Source organism: Martes martes (genome assembly GCF_963455335.1).
Source record: "Martes martes genome assembly, chromosome: 10".
Lineage (NCBI taxonomy): Eukaryota > Metazoa > Chordata > Mammalia > Carnivora > Mustelidae > Martes > Martes martes.
In genome coordinates this window covers 3488898-3508128 of record NC_137898.1, presented here as the reverse complement: position 1 = coordinate 3508128, position 19231 = coordinate 3488898, and the positions used below count along the sequence as shown (strand labels likewise).

The 19231-nt window shown below is 60.9% G+C and overlaps 1 protein-coding gene across 2 annotated transcripts in view; it reads left to right on the top strand.

Annotated features, from left to right (window-relative positions):
- Nucleotides 1-996: 996 nt before the first annotated feature.
- The window catches only part of ANO1 (anoctamin 1), a 151740-nt gene continuing 133505 nt past the window's right edge, over nt 997-19231 (top strand). For both annotated transcript variants that reach the window (XM_080817780.1, XM_080817779.1), the window contains exon 1: nt 997-1134. In XM_080817780.1, the coding sequence (XP_080673906.1) occupies nt 1101-1134 (34 nt within the window). In that variant the 5' untranslated portion in view covers nt 997-1100. The remainder of the gene's footprint in view (nt 1135-19231) is intronic.

The following is a 19231-nucleotide window of genomic DNA, read 5'->3' as shown; positions in this document are numbered from 1 at the left end:
CTGCCCCATTGACTCAGAGCTTCCCCCACCCCCCCGGGGGAGGCCTCCCCGCACTCGCTCACCAGCCCCCCGACCTGTCCACACCCCGCCATCCGTCCCCTGGTCAGGAGGGCCGTCGCTGTCGCTGGAATGCCAGATGTTCCACCGGAAGGGGGCACCGTCCACGTTCCTGGGGGATGAAGGAAATGTCTGGCGTGTTGGAGGAGCACGTCCCTGGGAGGCAGGCCCGTCTGGTCTGAGATTGTCCTCCCCGTGACTTTGGCCAAGTCGCCCAACAACCGTCGATCTAACACATGCCGCCTGCTTCCACACCAGTGACAAACCAGGCCAGGATCCCGGGCCTGGACGCGCAGCCTGATGACCCAGAGAAAGGCCGGCGTCCGCTGCGTGCTCCGGTGTGCGCCGGACCCGTGCTCGGCATCTTCCTTGTGTGGCCTCGTTTAACCCCTGAACAGCCTGTGAGTCGGCCGAGGAAACAGAGCCCCCAAGGGGGGAAACGATTTACTCCTTTTCCTCCTTGTTCTTTGCCAGCCACCTGTGGGGCCTCACCCCGCCCCCAGAGGGATGGGGACACAACTCAGCGCTTGCAGGGGCGGGATGGTGTCCAGGGAGACGATGAATGTCAGGGGCCTGGCACCGCGTGGGAAACAGAGGAGGCACTTAGGGAACGGGATTTCTGAAGGGACTGTCGCTGGTGCGGTCTGTGAAATGGGCCTACTCCTTCCGTGACTCTGACTTGACAGAGCTGAAGTCCTGTGGCTGAAGGGAGAGAGGGTCCCTGGGTGCCGACCCTCCCCTTCAGCAGACAACCCGACGGAGGCGGACCCTGATGGGACGGGTCTCCCAGGTCCGCTGTCGAGGCTGGCCGAGGCCAGGCCCAAGGGTCCTTGGGGATCCAAGGGAAGTGTCTGTGTGTTAATGATTAACCCACGATTGGCACCTGGTGGCCAGTCCTCTTGCCCCGCTGACTCATTTTGCAAACCTGCTTGCCCTGGGGAGTGGCCTCCGCCAACGTGCCTGAGATCCCAACGCAGAGCCGTTCTGGAGTCTGCTGGGGAGCCGGCATCCACGAGAGGAGAGTGCGTGGTGGGGGCGCCCTGATGGAAGAGACCGCGCTGGACCCTTTGCTGACCAGTAAGGAGCCGCGGGGTCCACGGCGGGGTGGGGGGTCTGGGGAGCGCCGTGCACTGCCAGCCCCGTCGGCCCAGGCTGGACACCCACTCTGCCCTCTGGATCCCCATGCATGTGGCTTCTGGGCAGTGCCCAGGCCCAAGGCAGGGAGAGCTCCCCCATGGTGGCAGGCCTGACCGGGTCGGTTAAGGCAAGGAACCTTCCAGAAGGCAAGCCCCTCCTGGGAGCAGTAACCACAAGCCCGGGTTCTCGGCTCAGCACTGTTGACATCTGGGGCAGGCCTGTCCCTCGTCGTGGGGCCGCCCTGTGCACTGTGGGACGATCGGCCTCGTCTCTGGTCTCTACCCCTTACAGGCAGGAGCACCCCACCCTCGGGCGTGACCACCCAGAAATGTCCCCACACTGCCCGGTGTCTCTGGAGGGCTGCCCGCCCCGGTCCCCTGAGATCCCCCGTATGGCCTGGATGGACCGGCTCCTGCTGAGCCTTCAGGCCACGACACCCCTGAGCCTCGAGGGGCCCTACGAGGCGGCCATGATGCCAAGGCTTTGGGGCCAGACCCCTACACTGGACCCAACTCGCACTTACCCGCTGGGCCACCTAGAGCCAGCTGCTCCCCCTCTCTGTGCTTGGTTCCCTCCTCGGTAAAACTGGACTGTTAACAGTGTCGAGGCTGAAGGAAGGGCATGGCTCCTCCCAAGGGCTGTTTCAATCCCATATTACACAAAGCTGGGGCCCAGAGAGATGAAGCCACCACCTCGAGGGTCACCCAGCAGGTAGGGGCAGGGCTGTGGGGGTCCCCGCTGCCTCTCTCCAAGGCCTCCCCTCGTAATCACTGAGACTTTTGCTGCTGTGGAAAGAGGGAACATGGTACCGGGACTGAGAATGAGGACACAACTGGGGCCTTGCCCCCGGTACGACGGGGAGTTTCTTTCTGGCAACATGTACTGAGCAGCTGCCGTCTGCACGCGGGGGCTCTCACAGGCAACCTGTCCCCACCCCACCTCCCCTCCTCCACAACCCCACTGCCCCTCCCCTCCTCCACAACACCCCCCCCCCACCGGCTGGCCCGCATCCCTGCAGCTCAGGGAGGGAGAACAGTGAGCGCCACATTCCCAGGCCATTAGTGTCCTGTCTGTGATTCTTAGAGGGAGACCCTGGTGGGGGTGGGGGAAGTGGGGCCTCTGAGGGCCTTCCTGGCATCGGGGGCCGGCTGGGGACACGAGGGGCAGGGCAGAGGGCCTTTCCGGGAGAGAGCCGACCTCTTACCTCATGGGAATTCAGCCACCAAGTCTAAGACTTGGATCGGTCTGACCAGCCCCATGCTCTGTCCTGTGCTTAGTCCCGGAATGAATGAATGAATGAAGAGTAAATGAATGAATGAATGAACGGCTTCACCGCATCTCCACTGAATGGATGGGTGAGTGAACGGAGGAGGAAGCTTCCTTGGCTCCCCAGAGGGGACTCCAGCCGGGAGCAGGGGGCGGAGGGGGTGGGCTCTGGAGGCCCCCACTCTGTGCTTCCCCTCAGGGATCAGAGGCCGAGCCTATGGGGCAGCTCCCTCCCCGCAGACTGCCCTGGCCAAGGCCGGACCCGCCCCCTCCAGCCCAGGAGTGACCCTTCGTCTCCAGGGCAGAGGGGGACAGAGCGAAGATTTGCAAAAATGAGTGAATTCACTGGAAAAGGACTCATTTTTATTTTTGGTTTGTTCTCCGAGTGCCGGAGAGTCAAGGCGGAGGGAGGAGGAATGTGAATTAGGCATCAGACGTTTCCCGAGAAGCCCTCGAAGAGCTACAGAGAGTTGCCAAGTGTTTGCGACCCCCACGCTGAGACGATCTGAGACCCGTTTCCCGCGAGGTAGTCCCCGGACGGCCACGCCAGAGCCGCGGTGACTCTGCTCTGCGGTCGGGGAGGCGGGCGCCCCGGGGGAGGGCCGGCCCGCGGCTCACGCAGGAGGCAGGTTCCGGTCTAGGAATTCCGGGAAAACGCTGCATTGTAGAGTGAATGCTTGAGCCATTCAGAAGCTGGAGGCAGGATGGAGAGGCTGCCCAAAACAGCTCCGGGCCGAGGGCACCCCGCTCCTGCCGGACGTGGGACTCCGGGGGGGATGGGCGGGCCCTGACCAGGCGCAGGAATGCGGGGCTGGCAGTGAGAGGACACTCCCCTTCTCCAGAAGCGCCCAGAGTCCTGTGGTTCCCTTTCCAGGGCCGAGTGTGGAGACTTTCTCCAAGGGTGGAGGCTGCGAAAGGTGGTCGGGGGGCCGCGGGGTCTGGTCTGCGGCCGGGGCTAGATCCCAGAGCCGGGTCTGCCTAGCTGGTGTGGCCTGGGGTGCGTCAACCTTTCAGCTCCCGACTTCCTCTTCTGCAAAATGAGCCTGGAACTCCCCCTCCTCCCGAGAACTGGAAGGACGGAGGACACAGGGCGACCTTTTCCGTGGTGAGGCTCAGCGTCTGATGTTGCTGGAAGGGCCTCCCTCTGGCTACCGCCCCATTTTGTCGTCAGACGGACAGCCTAAGTATCTGACTCCACTGAGAAATCGTCCCTCTTGTCGCCAAGAGAAACCACATAGGATCTCGGGACAAGGAGGAAGAGGCAGCTCAGAGTTTTGGGAGACCTGACAGCAAGAAGGTGGCCGGAATGAGCTGGGTCACCCCCTCATCAGTCAGAGGAGGGGTCCCCAATGGGAGGTTCAGAATCACCATCAGAAGCAGTTTGGTGGGGGGGTGGGGTGCTGCCATGGTCTCAGGGTCTCAGAAAAGGCTCTGGCAACAGAAAATGCAGACAACCAGGAGGAGGAGCCGTGGAGGGGGTGTCCTGTGGGGGCTTCTCTCTGCGGAGGGGAACCTGGCCCGGGGGACGTCACACATCAGACCCAATGGGCCCGTGCACCCAGCCGTCCCAGAGCCTGACTGGCAGGGGAGCGAGTTCTAGAGTCAGGTCAAGGAACCTGGTTCTTCCCGAGTCTTCAGGGAGGGGCAGGCAGAGCTGGGCTGACAGCAGCCCTGGAGGGGGGCGGCAAAGGCCTTCAAAGTGTGCCCAGCCTCATCGATCAGACCTCCTGTGAACTCGCTGGGCTACAGTCTTGGCTGGCCCTCGGAAGGCGAGGGCTATTTGCTTTAGCAATTATTTTAGGCAGCTTTGAAATGAAATGCTTATGTAAGTGGAGCTCAGTGACCTTGGACAGATCACGCCCCCTCTCTGGGGCTCTTTCTTCATCTCTGTCATGATGAGGGACTTGCATAAACAGCCACCGTGAAGGGAAGGCCTCTGTTGGTTCTGCAGCAAGGAACAGAAAAGTTATCTTTAAAAAGGTGAGAGTGACTTTCTCTCACGAAGGCAAGTTCAGATGTAGGACTGTCAGGATCCCAGGACTGGTAGGGGGCTTCGTGAGGTCCACAGAGACCCAGGGTCCTTCTCTGAGGCTGCTCCACTGTGCTCAGTAAAGGCATCCACCTCATGACCCAAGATGGCTGCTTGAGCTCAAGCCATCAAGTCTGCATCCCAGCACCAGAGGGAGAAAAGACATAGAAAGGCACTGTCCTCCCGTGAACGTTCTTCATAAGCTTTCGTTCATTCTCACTGGCCCGAACCTAGTTCCACGGCTGCCATGAGTGGCAAAGGAGGCTGGGACATGCCGGCTTTGTTCGGGGGGTTACATGACAGCTAAAAACGAGTTCTTTTTTTTTTTTTAATATTTTATTTATTTATTTGACAGAGCGAGATCACAAGGAGGCAGAGAGGCAGGCAGAGAGAGAGAGGAGGAAGCAGGCTCCACGCCAAGCAGAGATCCCGATGCGGGGCTTGATCCCAGGACCCTGAGATCATGACCCGAGCCGAAGGCAGAGGTTTAACCCACTGAGCCACCCAGGCGCCCCTAAAAACTAGTTCTTTTAAGAGAAAGGCAAAAAGTGAACACTGGGGGACAACCAGCACTCCGTGGCATGGGTTCCAGAGGTTCCCCGGCCCTCGTACTGGCCAGGGACTTAGTTCTCCCCTCCTTCCTCGGAGCCTCGCTCTCTCCTCTGCAGAATGGGCTGTTGGCCCCTGGGAGCTCGGCTATGGGTAAATGGCTCCCTGGAAGAGACAGGGGGAGGCAAGCTGAGGGAAACCACTGGGGGGTCGGCCCGCTAGCGCCACGCCATCCCGGTCTACTGGGGGCAGAGTGAGCCATCACGTTAAGCAGGTGCGGGGACATGTGGGGACACGCCCCGTGGCCCCGGCAGGACGCGGCGCGCTGTGAATGCACGACGCATCCAGTCACCAGGCGAATGGCCCGTGATCCCCGCCTTCGCTGCCTGTGGAAACTGTGAAACCCTGAGATTCACGTGACGTGTGTCATCTTCCTAGAGCCGTAAAACAATTCCTGACGACTGCCTCTTGTCGCTTTCACACTGCGTCGTGATAAGATATTTCTGTGTAAACACGTCGTATCAACATTGACCTGGGATCCTGCCTCGGGACGGGGTTCGGGGTTCGTAAATCCGAGAGGATTCCCTGCTCTCCCTCAGCATACCCGAGAGAGTTAAGCTTGTTGCAAAAGTAGCAGCCGGCCGCCCTCAGGGCCTTTGCACGGCTGTCCCCTGGGCCCAGAACGGTCCTCCCCTGGTGGCTGTACGGCTCCCCGCCCTCCCGCCCTCAGGCCCACGGGCAGTCCCTTCCTAACCCCCGTCTGTGGTGGCTCTCTGTCCCTGCAGGCTGCGTCCTTCTTCCTCAAAAGCCCCCGCTCACCGACATGATATCACTGCCTTTCCTCCTTCTCCTGCGTAGAAAGATCTTCTCCTTTGTGGCAAAGATTTTTCTAAAGCCCTGTGCCCTCAGCACCTGAACCCACGCCAAGGAGCCGCTCGATAAATATTTATTGCCTGAAGTCCGCCACTTTTCTAAGTATTTTCAATGGGTCCTTGAAGACTCGGTTAAAGATAAAAAATACTTTTAATTCCCTGGTCTGGCAGCTCTGGGGAGACGTTCCCCAGGGGGCGTAAGACATCGGCCCACGTGATCTTACTGGAGCGTCTGCTTTCTGGATCGTCCCTTGTTCTAAAACGGTTTTAAGTTAGCTTACCGAGATTTTTTTTTTTTAAGATCGATGTATTTATTTTAGAAGGGGGTGGTGGAGAACGCGAGAGAGTGGGGAGGTGCGCAGAAGGACGGAGAGTCTCAAGCGGACGCCTCGTGGAGTGCAGAGCCCGACGCGGGGCTCGATCTCGTGACCCTGAGATCACGACCAAAGCTGGAACCAAGAGTCGGACTGCGCCCTCCCCACACGGCGCCCCGTGTGGTTTGCTGAGATTTTAAAACTTCCACAAGAAACACAATGATTTAGGAGATTGTACAAACAAGGAGGCACAGGGACAATAAGGTTCTGGAAATAGGGCACGTGTGGAAGGGCCGCTGTGGGCCAGACACGGAGTGTCCTACCCCGTCTCGCTCACCTGCTCTGCACGACAATGTGGGAGCGGGCACCACACGGACCTCCATCCAACAAAGGGAGACAGAGGAGAAGCACGCTTGCCCGAGGTCGCCGAGCTGGCACAGGGCAGGGGCAGGGGGTGTGAGTCAGCAGGCTCTTAGCCCACGGGACCCCCCACCCCGCGCACTTGACCCTGCACCCGATAGGAGAACGTGGGGCTCAACGGCGCGTGGCCCATCGCCCTAACCGCCTGCTCTAGGCACCGCCCCAAGTTGTCCCCGAGACCCCCAGCAGCCAATCCTAAAAGGAAACGGGAACCGCAGCCCCTTTCAGACCATCCACAAAACACGACCACGCCAGTGGCTCAGAAGGTAGATGCCTGAGACCCGCGGGCTTCGGGGCACGAGGGCAGACGTCACTTTCCGGGGCTCCGGGCCCCTGGCTGCGAGCAACAGCGGTCCACCGTGGCTGTCTGGAAAAGAACATGACGGACGGAAGGGAAGGGCAAGCGTCCCCACTCCGGACCGTCGTCGCAAGGTTCCCGTCGTCACAAGATTCCCTGCCACGGCCCACGGCTGCCACAGCCCCTGACCGTGCCCCGCGGCCCGAGGCAGTCCTCGCCATGCCCTCTCCGGACCCAGGCCTGGTGCTCACGGGCAGGTCTGAGCGGCCACACCGGACTCATGTGACCTCGACCCCCGCCACCAGGGAGCCGAAGCTGGAGGGCTGGCCACCACCTTACAGGAGAGGAGCTCCGTATCCCCCAGCATCACACCCAGGGGATCCCCGAGTGGGAAAGGGAGTTAGTGCCGGGCAGCCCTTCCCCAAAATGACCAAAGCCCACCCACCCTGCCTAAGGAGACCCCAGGAAGACCTGCTCTGGGGCCCACGGGCTCTCACGGTCTGGGAAGCTGCAGAGTGAGGCGCTGGTGTCTTTCTGTGGAAACGAGGCCCCGAGAGGAAGGAACTGAGCCAGACCCCAAGAGCAGGCCCCCGGACCTCCCTCTTGGGCCATTCGGGCTCCTTCAGCCCAGAGGCTCCTGGGTCCTGGGGGGCCCGGAAGGAAAGCCCCTCCTCCCGTCACTGGGAGCGTGCATGCCCGTCTTTCGGGCCTTCCTCGTGCATGTGGCACCTGTGGGACACCCGCCCCGGGCCACGCGCTCTCCCGGACGGCTGCCCCAGACGGGCTCCCGAGTCCTTCCCCGCGAGCCCCTGGGGGCTGTCTACCGGCTGGGCGACTTGCGCGGCACGGCCGTCCGCGGGAAACCTCCTGGCTGGCAGGAGCACCGCGCGCGCGATCGATGTGTTTGTTTTAGTTTGTCCTGCTGTGTTTGGTTTATCAAGCCGTCCGCATGGCCCGAGTCAAAGCCCTGATCCGTGGTGCGGCCTGAGCCTCGCTCCATCCGGCCCCGGCGCCCTCGCCCCCCGCTCGGCCCGTGCGCTGGGAGAAGGGCGGGGAAGGGGGAGACGCCCTTTATGTGTCTGCTTGTCACCCACTTGGCCGTCAGAACAGAGGACTGGCTGTCTGTCCCTCTGGCCTCTTCTGCAAGCGGAGGCTCCGGCTCCGAAGGCCGCAGCCCTCTCCTCCGGCCTGGCCTCCCCTGGTGCTATCGTGGGGGCGTCTCCTCGCCTCTGTTGATCCCCCGCCCTGACCCGAGCCTCTGTGAACCGTCCTTTCATTACACCTGGTAGGGGCTAAATCGTGCCCCCAAAGTCCTATGTTGAGAGTCCCAACCCCCAGCACCTGAGAATGTGGCTGAATCTGGACCTGGGGCCTTTACAGAGGGGATCAAGGTGAGACGGGGTCACCAGGGTGGCCCTGATCCAGTGTGACCGGGGTCCTTGGAAGAAGAGGGGATCAGGACGCAGACACGCACAGAGGGACGAGCCCGTGAGGACACAGGGAGCACGGCTGTCCACACATGAGGAGGGAGGGCTCGGGGGACCCGCCCTGCCCGCACCTGCATCTCGGACATCGGCCTCCAGGACCGGGGGACACCGAGCGTCTGTCGTGTGAGCCCCATCTGTAGCCCACTCTCCCCTGCTTCTCCGGGTCTGGGCAGAGCCATTGCCCAGAGTGGAAAGGCAGCACCCAGCTCCCTCACAATGCAATGAAATCTTTCGGGTTGAAGAGCCCAGGGGGGCGTGGGTACCAGCTGACCTGTCACGTGGAACCCGCAGCAGGTGATGATCTCAGAGTCCTGCCAGGCACACGTGCCCTGCGAGCCGACACCACAGGAACAGTGAGCGCGCAGGGAAGGCTGAGCCGTGCCCAAGAGGGCCTGGTCCTGCAGAAGCCTCTCTGGGCCCAGCACAGAGAGCCCAGTGCGCGAGCCCTGCAAGGCCGCCTGGGCCTTAGGCAGAAGGACACACACCCGAGGCGAGCAGGGGGGCGGCAGGGTTACGCTCTCTGACCGGGGTGCGCCCGAGCAGCAGGCCAGCCCACCCTCCCCACTGGCCCAGCCCTGAGCCCTGAGGCTGCATTCGGAGACTTTAAAAGCAAATGTGTCCTCCGGGAGGCAGAAGGGTGGCCTGGGGACATGCACTTACCCTCATCTTTTCAGGGACACTGGAAGCCGACTCCTGGTCAGGGCTGTCCCCTGAGATGATGGTGGCTTTGTGGGCCCCACTGCCCTGGGCACCGTGGGCAGCAGGTCCTCCCGGCTCTGAGCCCTTTGGAGATAACTGAGCTGGATTTTTCCTTCTCAGATTCCCTCCCAAGGTCTGGGAAAGCCTATCTTGGGAGCCCGGGGGAGAAGAGGTTTTGTGAGCTGTCCCGTCTCACAGTGCCGGTCATTTGCATACTGTGGCCAAGGGGGAAGGGAACCTGGCCAAGGGAGGCTCAAGGAGCCTGGCTAAGAGCAGCTGGAGGGAAGGCGGGGCAGGCGGGGGTCCCCAAGGGCAGCTAGACCTGGTGTTTTCTTTCCCTGGGAATCCCGGTCCCCCAACCCACACTGAAGAACAAGGTGAGGCCTGGGGACAAAACTGCTCTCCTGGGCAAAAACCCACAAGGACACCGAGGCCTCCCTTCCATTCTTAGGAGGGTCCGCCCTCCAGGCCATCTGATGGGCCGTTGTGCCAGGCAGGCACCCCGATCAGATGACAGTGTCTCAAGTTTTTGTGGGCAAAGCACACAGCCTTAACAAGCAGACTCCCCGAGGGATGGCAGACCGACTTCTAGACTGTTCTTTCTTAACACCACGCTCCAGGTGAAGCCATCTTCCTGTCCCGAAGCATTTTGTCGTCGACTTCTGGTCATCTCCACTGAGGGAAGGCAGCTCGCCTTTGACCTTTTGGGGGGAAAGAAACCACCAGATGTGTTGAATTACAAAGGGACTTTCTATATAAATCTACCATCTTTGAACCACTTAAAAACATAGCCGGAACCCATAATCTCGCCTCTGGTTTATGGCCAAGAGCCTTGGCACTGGTGTTATTTACTCTGAAAAAAAAAACCCAAAAAACCCAGGCTGTGTATTCTTTGATGAGACATTGAGCGTAAATATTTGCACCATTAATTAGAATCTGTTTAATTCCCAAAACTCGAGAGACAGGAGCGGCCTCTGAGGGTAAACAGGCCGCAGGATGTTAGTCATACCTGGAAGGCTGTGAGCGGAGCATCTCCCTCGGGCCCTCCGCCCACCTCATCCCACAAACAAACAAACAGGCGGAAGGTTGAGGACAGGCCAAGGAGCCCCAGCCGGATTTCGGACACAACACATTAAAGGGCCTAAATAGAATGTTTTTCTATTGTTTCCATAGCCTTCTTATTGTCCGGTCATAATGTGTTGAGTCCAAACAGAGGGTTGGCACGGTGCGGTGGAAAGCGTTCTGGAGTCCACTAGAAGGTTCTAGAATCCACTGGGCAGCTGTGTGGATTCAGGCGAGTGGTTCTCGCGGCCAGGGTATCCACTTCCTCTGCTGTCAGCGGGGACGAGAACCCAGGCCCCCTACAGTGGAGGCAGCACAGATGTCAAACAGCTGATGGGAGTCCCGCATGGCCGTGGCACCCACGAGCTCTGCGCCCGTGGCTGTTTCTCCGGCCACAGTGAGGCTCACAGAACCTCGCCGTCCTGCAAAGAGGAGGCCGCTATTTCTGGCATCTCCCTGGATGCGGCCCCCCACCACGGGTGTGCCGCAAACCTACTTTCAGTGCAAAGGGAACCAGTTCTAGGCAGCACAGGGACTCGGGCAGCGGGGCCCTGCGGCGCCCGGTATGGACACAGCTCAGTCTTCTTGGTCTCTCTTGGTCACTTGGCGTACGCCCCAGGCAAGTCTCGGCTTGGTACTAGGAGGCCTGCCGCTCCCTCCGGGCAAGAGGCAGGGGGAACGGGAAGGCCTGGGGTCTGAGGCAGAGAGAGGTTTGGCTTGGGAGCGTGGAAAGTTCTGGAGACGGACGGTGGTGACGGCCACACAAGAGTGTGTGTGCACTGAACGCCACAGAACTCTGCCCTCCGATGTGGCTAAGGGTACCTTTCATATTCTGCGCATTTTACCTTAATTAAAAAATAAAAGTAACAACGAAAAGGTTATTGAGAAGTGAGCTGGGTTGAAAAAAATAGGAAGGAGGATCCCGGGTCAGGCTCAGATCGGAGCATGGGATGGGCTGGCCGAGGTCTGGGCAACGTGGGGTTTCCAGCCTAGAGCCCAGGGCTCGGCACGGCCTCCGGGCTCCAGACCAGGCTGTCTGGGTTCGAGTCCCCGGCCCGCACTCACACCCGTGTGCCTCCCGCGCTCTGAGCGTTGGGCTCCTCATCCGGAAGGGGGGATGGGACGGAAGGGACCACCGGGAGCTGATGCTTATCAAGCACTTGGAACGGGGCCCGGCACCCAGTAAGTGCTGTCTTAGTGCTTCATAAATAGACTCCCGAGGCGAGCGCAGGCGGGGGGCTCGCCGGGTCTGGGGGCCCCTCTGCTGGCTAAGCCCATGGAGACCGACCCCCTCCAGAGGGCGACCCTCTGTGTCTGCCATCGGGAGCCAAAGGGTGTCTGGAAGCCTGTGCTTCCTTCTCCTCAGCTGGGCTGTCTGCACCGCTCAGCCTTGCCCGGGACCCTCGGCTTTCATGGGGCTTTAACGGGACCCCCTTGGAAGCAGCCCCAACATCCATCAGTGGGCACATGCGTCAACAAACGTGACAAAGCCGTACCGCGGAATATCAGTCAATCATGGAAGGGAGCGACGTTCTGATATATAACACGGATGAACCTCAAGAAAATTACGAAAAAGAAATCACGCGTGAACACCGTTAAGAAAAAAGAAACAGTGTGAGAGGAGCAGTGACCGCAGGGATGTGGAAAGTCCAGGTCAGGGCCATCCACGGTGACCGGGAGCAGCCGTGGCTGAGGCTGGGGAGCACAGTGGGGAGAGCTGCCACGGGGTGTGGGGCTCTACCGGGAGGGATGGAATGTTCTGGAACCAGACAGTGGTGAAGGTCGCACATCAAGAATGTACCAAACTGTCCACTTTGAAGTGGTTCATCTCATGTCATGTGGATTTCACCTCATCCCATTGTGTTTTTTCTTTTTATCTTATCAAAAGCCTCACCCTGTCCTGCCGAGGGCAGCCCCCCAGAGCCCTGGTCTGATCTGGCCACACCTTCTGCCTCGTCCCTCACCGGATGCCCCCACCTGCCAGGCCGGCCTGCTTCCTCCTGCTGCCCCAGCTCTGCACCTCCTCCTGGCCTCTGCCCTAAAGGCCCCTCCATCCAGAGAAAGCCACCCTCCCCGTGTCGGCCCGCAGGTCAGGGGCCACCGCCAGCCCCCAGCTTTGTCGGGAGCGACTCCCACCACGTGGTCCCGCCTTCGCGACCCCAGCATGACACAGACAGCAGCAACCCTCCAAACCAGCCCCTACAACTCCCCAGGTTCCGGGCTGGAAGCTGGATCCTCTTTCAAGCTTTGCAAAACCTCCTGAAGAAGCAGCCTCTGCCAAGGTCCTCCCTGTGGAGACACAGAATGAGGTTCCAAGAAGCAACTGTCGGAGCCTGAGGTCCCAGTCCCTTTGTGATGCACTGGGAGGCCCCAGGCTTGTCCCTTCCAACGGCACACCAGCCCTGGGGCCAGGGCCTCCCTTGCTCATCGTACACCCCATCCTCCGCCAACCCCGAGTCGGGGCTCTACCCACAGCAGGTGCTCCAAGCCCCAGGCTGAACTGAGAAGAGACTTCCTGAGATCACGTGAAGCCACTGTTTGAATGACCCATGGCCGTGTCTGTATTCAGCGGATGGATGACAGTGGGGACAGAATTTATGTGGCCTTCGGGTGTCTTCTGGCTTCTCCAAGGGTCCTCCTGGGAACTGCGGGGGATACACTGAGTTCTGCAGAGGGGGTGGCTTTAGGCGAGGTGACACTCAGCCAGTCCCGTGAGCTCGGGCTTCTGAACTGCTCCTGAGCGGCGTTTGGGAGCTGTGGAGACCCCAAGTGCTGCTGGCTTCAGTCGTGGGCTTGTCCAGCGTCTCTGAGGAGGCCCCAGAGTCTCTAGTACGGCCCTCCTGTGTGATAAGACCCAGGAATCGGGGAGACCGGGCCTGTCCCAGCGGGCTGGGCCTCACCCTGCAAAGCCTATTTTAAACCTGGGCCAACCCCAGGGCAGGAGCACTGGCCCCGGCCTCGCCGGGAGCTGCCTCCTCCACTGCCCTCCCCCCCCCCCCCCACCGCCGAAAAGGGAAACCATGTCCCATAATTACAAGCATGGCGTGGCGTGATTATCCCCGTACCCTATCATTATGGCTGTGACAGAGGCGTGCCACCTCCCCACGCCAGTCCACTTGTCCGGCTCTGCTTTTGATGTAAACGTCTTCCCGACGCAGGCAGGGTGCTCCTGACTGCCGGGGCTCCCGCAAAATGGGCTGGGGGTGCCCTCGGGGCCCCTCCTCCCGAAGCACTGTCTGCCGGCTCCGACCCCGCGAGAGCCCCCCTTCTCCCCAGCCCTGCCATCCTCCTGGCACAGCACCGTTTACCAACCTCACAGCCGAAGCCAATCTTTGCAGAAATGAGCGAGTTCAGCTATTTACTAAAATATCTTTTTCAACTGGATTGGATCAAACATTGTTTTAAACAGTCTGGAGCTCCGGCCGGCTTTCCTGCATATGCTGGAGCCGGCCGAAGGGTTTCACATCAGAGCACAACTTAACCGGAGCCAAGGGGATGAAAAGAAGAAAAATAGCTTTAGCTGGAATGAATCAACATCTATTAATGGCTGTTTAACATATTTCTGCTAATAATAAGGCATTAAATAATGTGCATTTGAACGTTGGCTAAATATACAATAGGCCAGCCCTTCCCCCCCCCAGAAAGGTAAACAATGATGGCTAAAAATAGCTCTGGTACCTATTTACATTTTTCCCCCCTGAGCTTTTTTGGTTTATAGTTCATGGTTCCAGGGGTTAGAACTCTAACATTTTCTCTGTGTATTTATACAACTGGGCTGGTGGTATGTACCACATTGGCCATCAGACTCTTCCAAGAAAAATGAGTCTTTATCTCCGCTCCTGCACGGTGGTGGTTTGGGCCAGAGGCAAAAGCTCTGTGAAGTCCGTGTGGCCCCAGCCAGGGCCCCGCACTGTCCTTGACTGCCATCCACCCTCCTCTGCCCCCTGGAGACAGGCACCTGGGGTACCCAGCCTGCACCTTTTAGAGATTTCTGGAAGCTCCTCCCAGGATGAGCCTTCAAATCCCTTCAAATCCCACCCGGGGCCTCGGCTCCCAGCTCAGTGCAGACCGAGAACAAGATAAATACTAAAGACCAGGGCAGGTGACCCTCCCTCCCACGCTGGGAGGAGGAAGATTTGACTCTCCTCTCTGTGCATAAGGCTTTGGGTAGGGGGAGCGGGGAAGAATGTTGGGCGGGACACGTTTCCTTTCGGTTTTGCGGCTACTACCAGTGAGCGTTTCCACCCAGGGCAAGTCTGTGGGGTTCAGGGAGGGCAGGTCGTCCTCAAGGATGCATAGATTCCTTGCCTATGAACGAAGTTGGGCCCCTGGGAGTGCTGGGTCTCTCTCCACCTGAGGCCAGCCACAGCCGGTGGCTTGTGGGCTGTTGCGTGGCAGGTGGTCTGCAGTCCCGGACCAGGCAGGAGCCTGGCTCCTCCCCGGGGTGCAAAGTGCGCGACGACCTTCCAAAAGGCCAGGCTGCCCCCATCCTGCCACCACCCATGCCGTGGTCAGGGAGCGGCTTTCGCCGTTGGTCTAGGCCAGCTCTGCCCCAGAGTTTACTGTGTTTATCCCGGGGTGTCAGGGGTGTGGGCTCGTGGCCGCAGGAGGCGCCGAGGCTGCGACTCTCCCAGCTCACCACGGGGCCGCATCCCTGCTGTCTGGGAGGGCGCTGAATCGTGCAGACCTTGCTTTCTAAACACACGCAGGGCTGCAGAGCGACACCTGCCCTCCCCACCTCCCCAGCCCTCAGCCGGCCTGGGGGGGGGTGTCAGAGCCCCCGCCCCTGCCAAGTTCTCTTTGCCCTGCTTAACTACAGTCCTCAAACCGCGGTAGCCCCTACTGGGGAAGGCTCACACTTTACCCAGATACCCAAATTCGCACAGGCTGGGGGTTCAAGCTCAGACCAGGCACTTGCCCTGCAACCTCCGTATCTCCTTCCCATCCCTGGGCTTGACTCCTCCTCTCGGGACAAACGGCCACAGTGATGAATTAGGGTCCCGCCGCCGGGGGGGAGGGGGCCCAGTACCCCCCACTGAGGCTGAACCCGGCCACCCACGCATCCGCGCAGGCGGTGCCCTTTCTCTCGGGGCTGGGTCTCTGCCCCCCCACCCCCGCCAGCACCCCTTCCCTGGGGCCCTCGCTGGGGGCGCCGCGCATGGCGCCCTGGAGCCCCACTGGCCGCCCCCGACTGATACGACGGTCCGGGCGGGTGGAGACGCGGCCGGTGGAGCAGGAGGCCGGGGGCGGGCCGGGCCCGCGGGCCGAGCGCCGAGGCTCTTCTCCAGCGTCCCGCGCCCGCGCGCGCGGTGTCCGGGTGGCGGCCGGGGCGTCGCGCTGCGCGCGGGGCGGGGCGAGGGCGGCGTCCGCAGGTAGCCCCGGGGGCGGGGAGGGCGGCGGGACCCCCAGCCCAAAAAGCCCAGGGGGAGGAGCGGCGCGGCGGCCGTGCGCGAGGGCGGCCAAGTTGGGCTCCGCGCGCGCGGCTTCGTGTCCTGCGTCTCGGAGGAGGAGGGGGACGGTCCCCTCCCAAGCTGGGCTCGACCCCCCGGTCCTCAGAGCCGCCGAAGACCTCAGGGGGTGACTCTGTCGCCCCCTCTCCTGGACGCCGCGCGTCCGGGCGCCCCGGAACCGGGCAGCTCAGCCGCGCCATGCTGGAGGGCGACATCGACCTCGAGGGGCTGTCCCCCAAGGAAGCCTCCGCAGCCCGTGAGTAACCGGGGGCAGCGGCGGGGGGCGGGGCAAGGGACCCTGAGCGCGGCGGCATTGGCCTCGTCGGGACGCCCGGGGACAGCCGCTTCCCCGGGACTGAGCGGCGCACGAGGGGCAGGAGGAGACGGGGACCCCGGTGTCCGGTGGCGGGGCCGGCCCCATGTTGCTCCCTGGTGAGGGGCGGGGGAGGGGGCCTCGGTCGGCGGCAGCAGGTCCCTGGGGTCAGCCGCGGACAAACGGACGGCAGACAGACCCCCGGGGCCTGGCCGGGCTGGGGGCAGGCATCTGCCAGGCCGGCCGCGCGTCCCCAGTCCCGGGAGAGCATCTCCCAGCCGTGCGGCGTCCGCGCCCCGGCGGATGGAAGCTTTTCGGATGTTTTTACAGGCGCTATTAATACACATAATATTTCCGTGCTATTTTGGAGATTTATTTGCGATATAAAGTAACTCCTATGACTTGAAGTCATCATGGAAACTGCGGGGGGACTGCGGGGGGGACCCTGGCGGGGGAGACAAATGAGGGCTGACCGGAGTTGGGAGGGGGAGTCCCTGACTTCCTGGGCCCCTCCCTGCGCATAAATCACGACCCTGGATATTTTTATACCAATAATTTTAAAATAAATGACCCAAGTACTGTTTCCTGGATGATTTTCCCTCCCAGTTCAGAGGTTATTGAATAAAGCCCGGAGCCAGTGGGACGGTGGCCGGTGGCCGCGGCTACGCCGCTGAGCCCCTCCCTCGGGGAGCGCCCTGGGTGGGAGCGTGTGCCCTGCAATCAGAACGCCCCTCGCCCCTCGGAACTGGGAGCTGCTGACTGTAGCATGGGAAGCTCCCCTTCTTACTCCTTGTCCCGACCTCTCCTCCCCCAGCCCCGCCCGGCAGCCCCTTTTTCTTTTTCTCTCTGGATTCCCATGGAGAAACTTACTGTGACGTCTGCTCCTGAAACAGCCCAGTTTGACTTCTCTCGAGAAGTGACACTGCGTACGCCTCAAATTAAGGGTTCAGGAGGAAGAGAGAGGGGCCCTGCCGGCCGGAGCGGGGTGCAGGAAGGGGTTGGGGGTTCCTGGCCAGGCTGCCCTGCCGTCTCCGGTGGCCTCCTCGAGCTCCCGGGGGGACTTGATCCGTTCTGTGGGCAGCCGGTTACGGGAGCCCCGGACTCCTCTCACTGAGCTCTCACCTCCACCTGGGCACAGAATTCAGCACTGCACACACACTTACTCCTTCATCCAACCCTGTGAGGTGGGAGCGGAATCATCCCCATTGTACAGACAGAGAAACTGAGACCGTGCAGTCGGTACATGCTGGTTCCAAGCCGAGAGCCACTCCTGTGAGGCCTTGGCTGTCCCTTACCCCGTCACAGGCAGAATCACCCACAAGCGGGTGCTCACCGAGGGCCTGCACCTTGGTCTCCATAGTGTTTAGGTGGGGGGATGGGCCGTATCTCAGCTGGGAGGTTCGGGGGAGCCCTGATGGGTCAGCTCTGAGGCACAGCGATGGTCAGGTCAACTCTGCAGACTCCTCTCCTGCCCCGGGGCTGGGTGCGGAGGGAGGGTCTCCCTGCTTCCTCGGCTCCGGGCATCAGGGCTCACAGGAGTAAGTAAGACCTTGGGACCGGTGTCCCAACCTCCGTTCCTAGCTTGGCCCCTGCGTGCCTTGTCCCAGCGCAGCAGGCCTGCGAGGAACTGTGACAGACCCTCCCAGCAGCACGCCGCTCTTAAGCTCTTTTGGTCATGAAGACCCAGAGGCTGCTGTTGGCACGTGCAGGCGAACCCCACTTGGTCTGACCCGGAACCTCTTGCAGTGAGTGCCCAACGCGAGCCCCAGCTGTGCGGCCAGTTGCTGTGTGACTAGGGCCGATGTCCTTAACCGCTCTGGGCCTTATCTGTGCATCTGGAGGGTGGTTGTGACGACGCCTGACCCGGTAGCTTTTCCGCCTGGTGTCTCTGCTCCGCACGAGTACTGGTTCATGGTCACCCTCCCGCTCGCCGTCGTCACCCTAACTACAAGCTGCGGTCCATACGACCCAGGTGCAAAGTTGAACCTGGTGTTCTGTGACTTGTCTTGGGACCAGCCTATTGTTGCTTCCCTGGGGCGATCGATGCCCGTGCTGCCTCCTTGAGCAGCTCCCTCATTACTTACCCATGAGCTGTTTATCCATAAGCCCCTCCCACAAGGGCAGGTGGAGTTGGGGGGAGGTGGAGGTGAGCATCCCCTCCCCTGGATCATGCCTGCCCCCCTCACTCCTGGGCATACCTCAGAACCCTGCTGGGATGTCCCGAGAGCCTGACCACACGGATGGCACGCTGGGCACAGAGGGAGGAAGGGAAGACGGAGGGAGGAGGAAGGGAAAGCAGGGGGGAGGGCAGATAGCCAAGATCACGGACCGGTCCCTTGCGTGCGAGGTACGTGAAACCCTGTTATGGTACCTTTGCTGCGTCACTCTCTCCGTGCACTGGACCCACTTACAGATGAGGAAACGGAGGCATGGAGACACTGTTGAAGGTCAAACAGCAGCTATGGGCCAGCGGCAGGGTGTGGATCCCAGGCGGCCAGGAGGGGAGGCCGAGTTGTCTCCTGCAGCTTGCGCTCGCCTGCTCACCCAACAGTTGCAAAGCGCCTCCCAGGTGCCCGGCCCGCGTCCTGGGGGCTTGGGGACAACAGATGAAGGCAGGGCCCTCGTGACCATGGGGGAGAAATATCCAATGTGTTTGCTGGCAATAAGTTCCACGAGGACAGGGAGAGCAGGGAGGAGCCAAATAAGGGGGCAGCAGAGGGTGGCGGCGGGGGGGTGCGGTGAGTGGGAGGATAAACAGGGTTCCGGGGACGCCCTCATTGATGAACACTTGGGGACACCTACCTACCTGAAGGGGGTGGGGGAAGGGCATTCTGGGAGCAGGAACGGCAGGTGCAAAGGATACCCAGAGCCAGGTTTCCGGTGCTGAGGGCGTGGGTTGGGGGAGGGGGTCGGGCTCTGCGTGTGTCAGATGTGGGGCTGGGGGTCAGAGAAGCCTGAAGAGAGGGGCATGATTTTTGAAACAGGAAAAAACAGGTTTGTTTTTTTTTTCCAGAGTCGCGGGGGAGGAGGTAAGGGAATTGCGTTTGGGTTATTTTGTTTGGTTTTTGTTCTTTTAAACTGATGTTCAATATATACAACATTTCAATCGTCGTGAGGGTATATGGGCACCCGTTACCTTCACGGTGTTGTGCAAGCATCACCAACATTTCTAAAACTTGCCTTTATCATCCCAAACAGAAACTGAGCACCTGTTCCGCAACGGGTCCCGCTTCCCCCAGCCCAGCCGCTGGTCACCTCCATCTCCCTCCCGCCTCGCG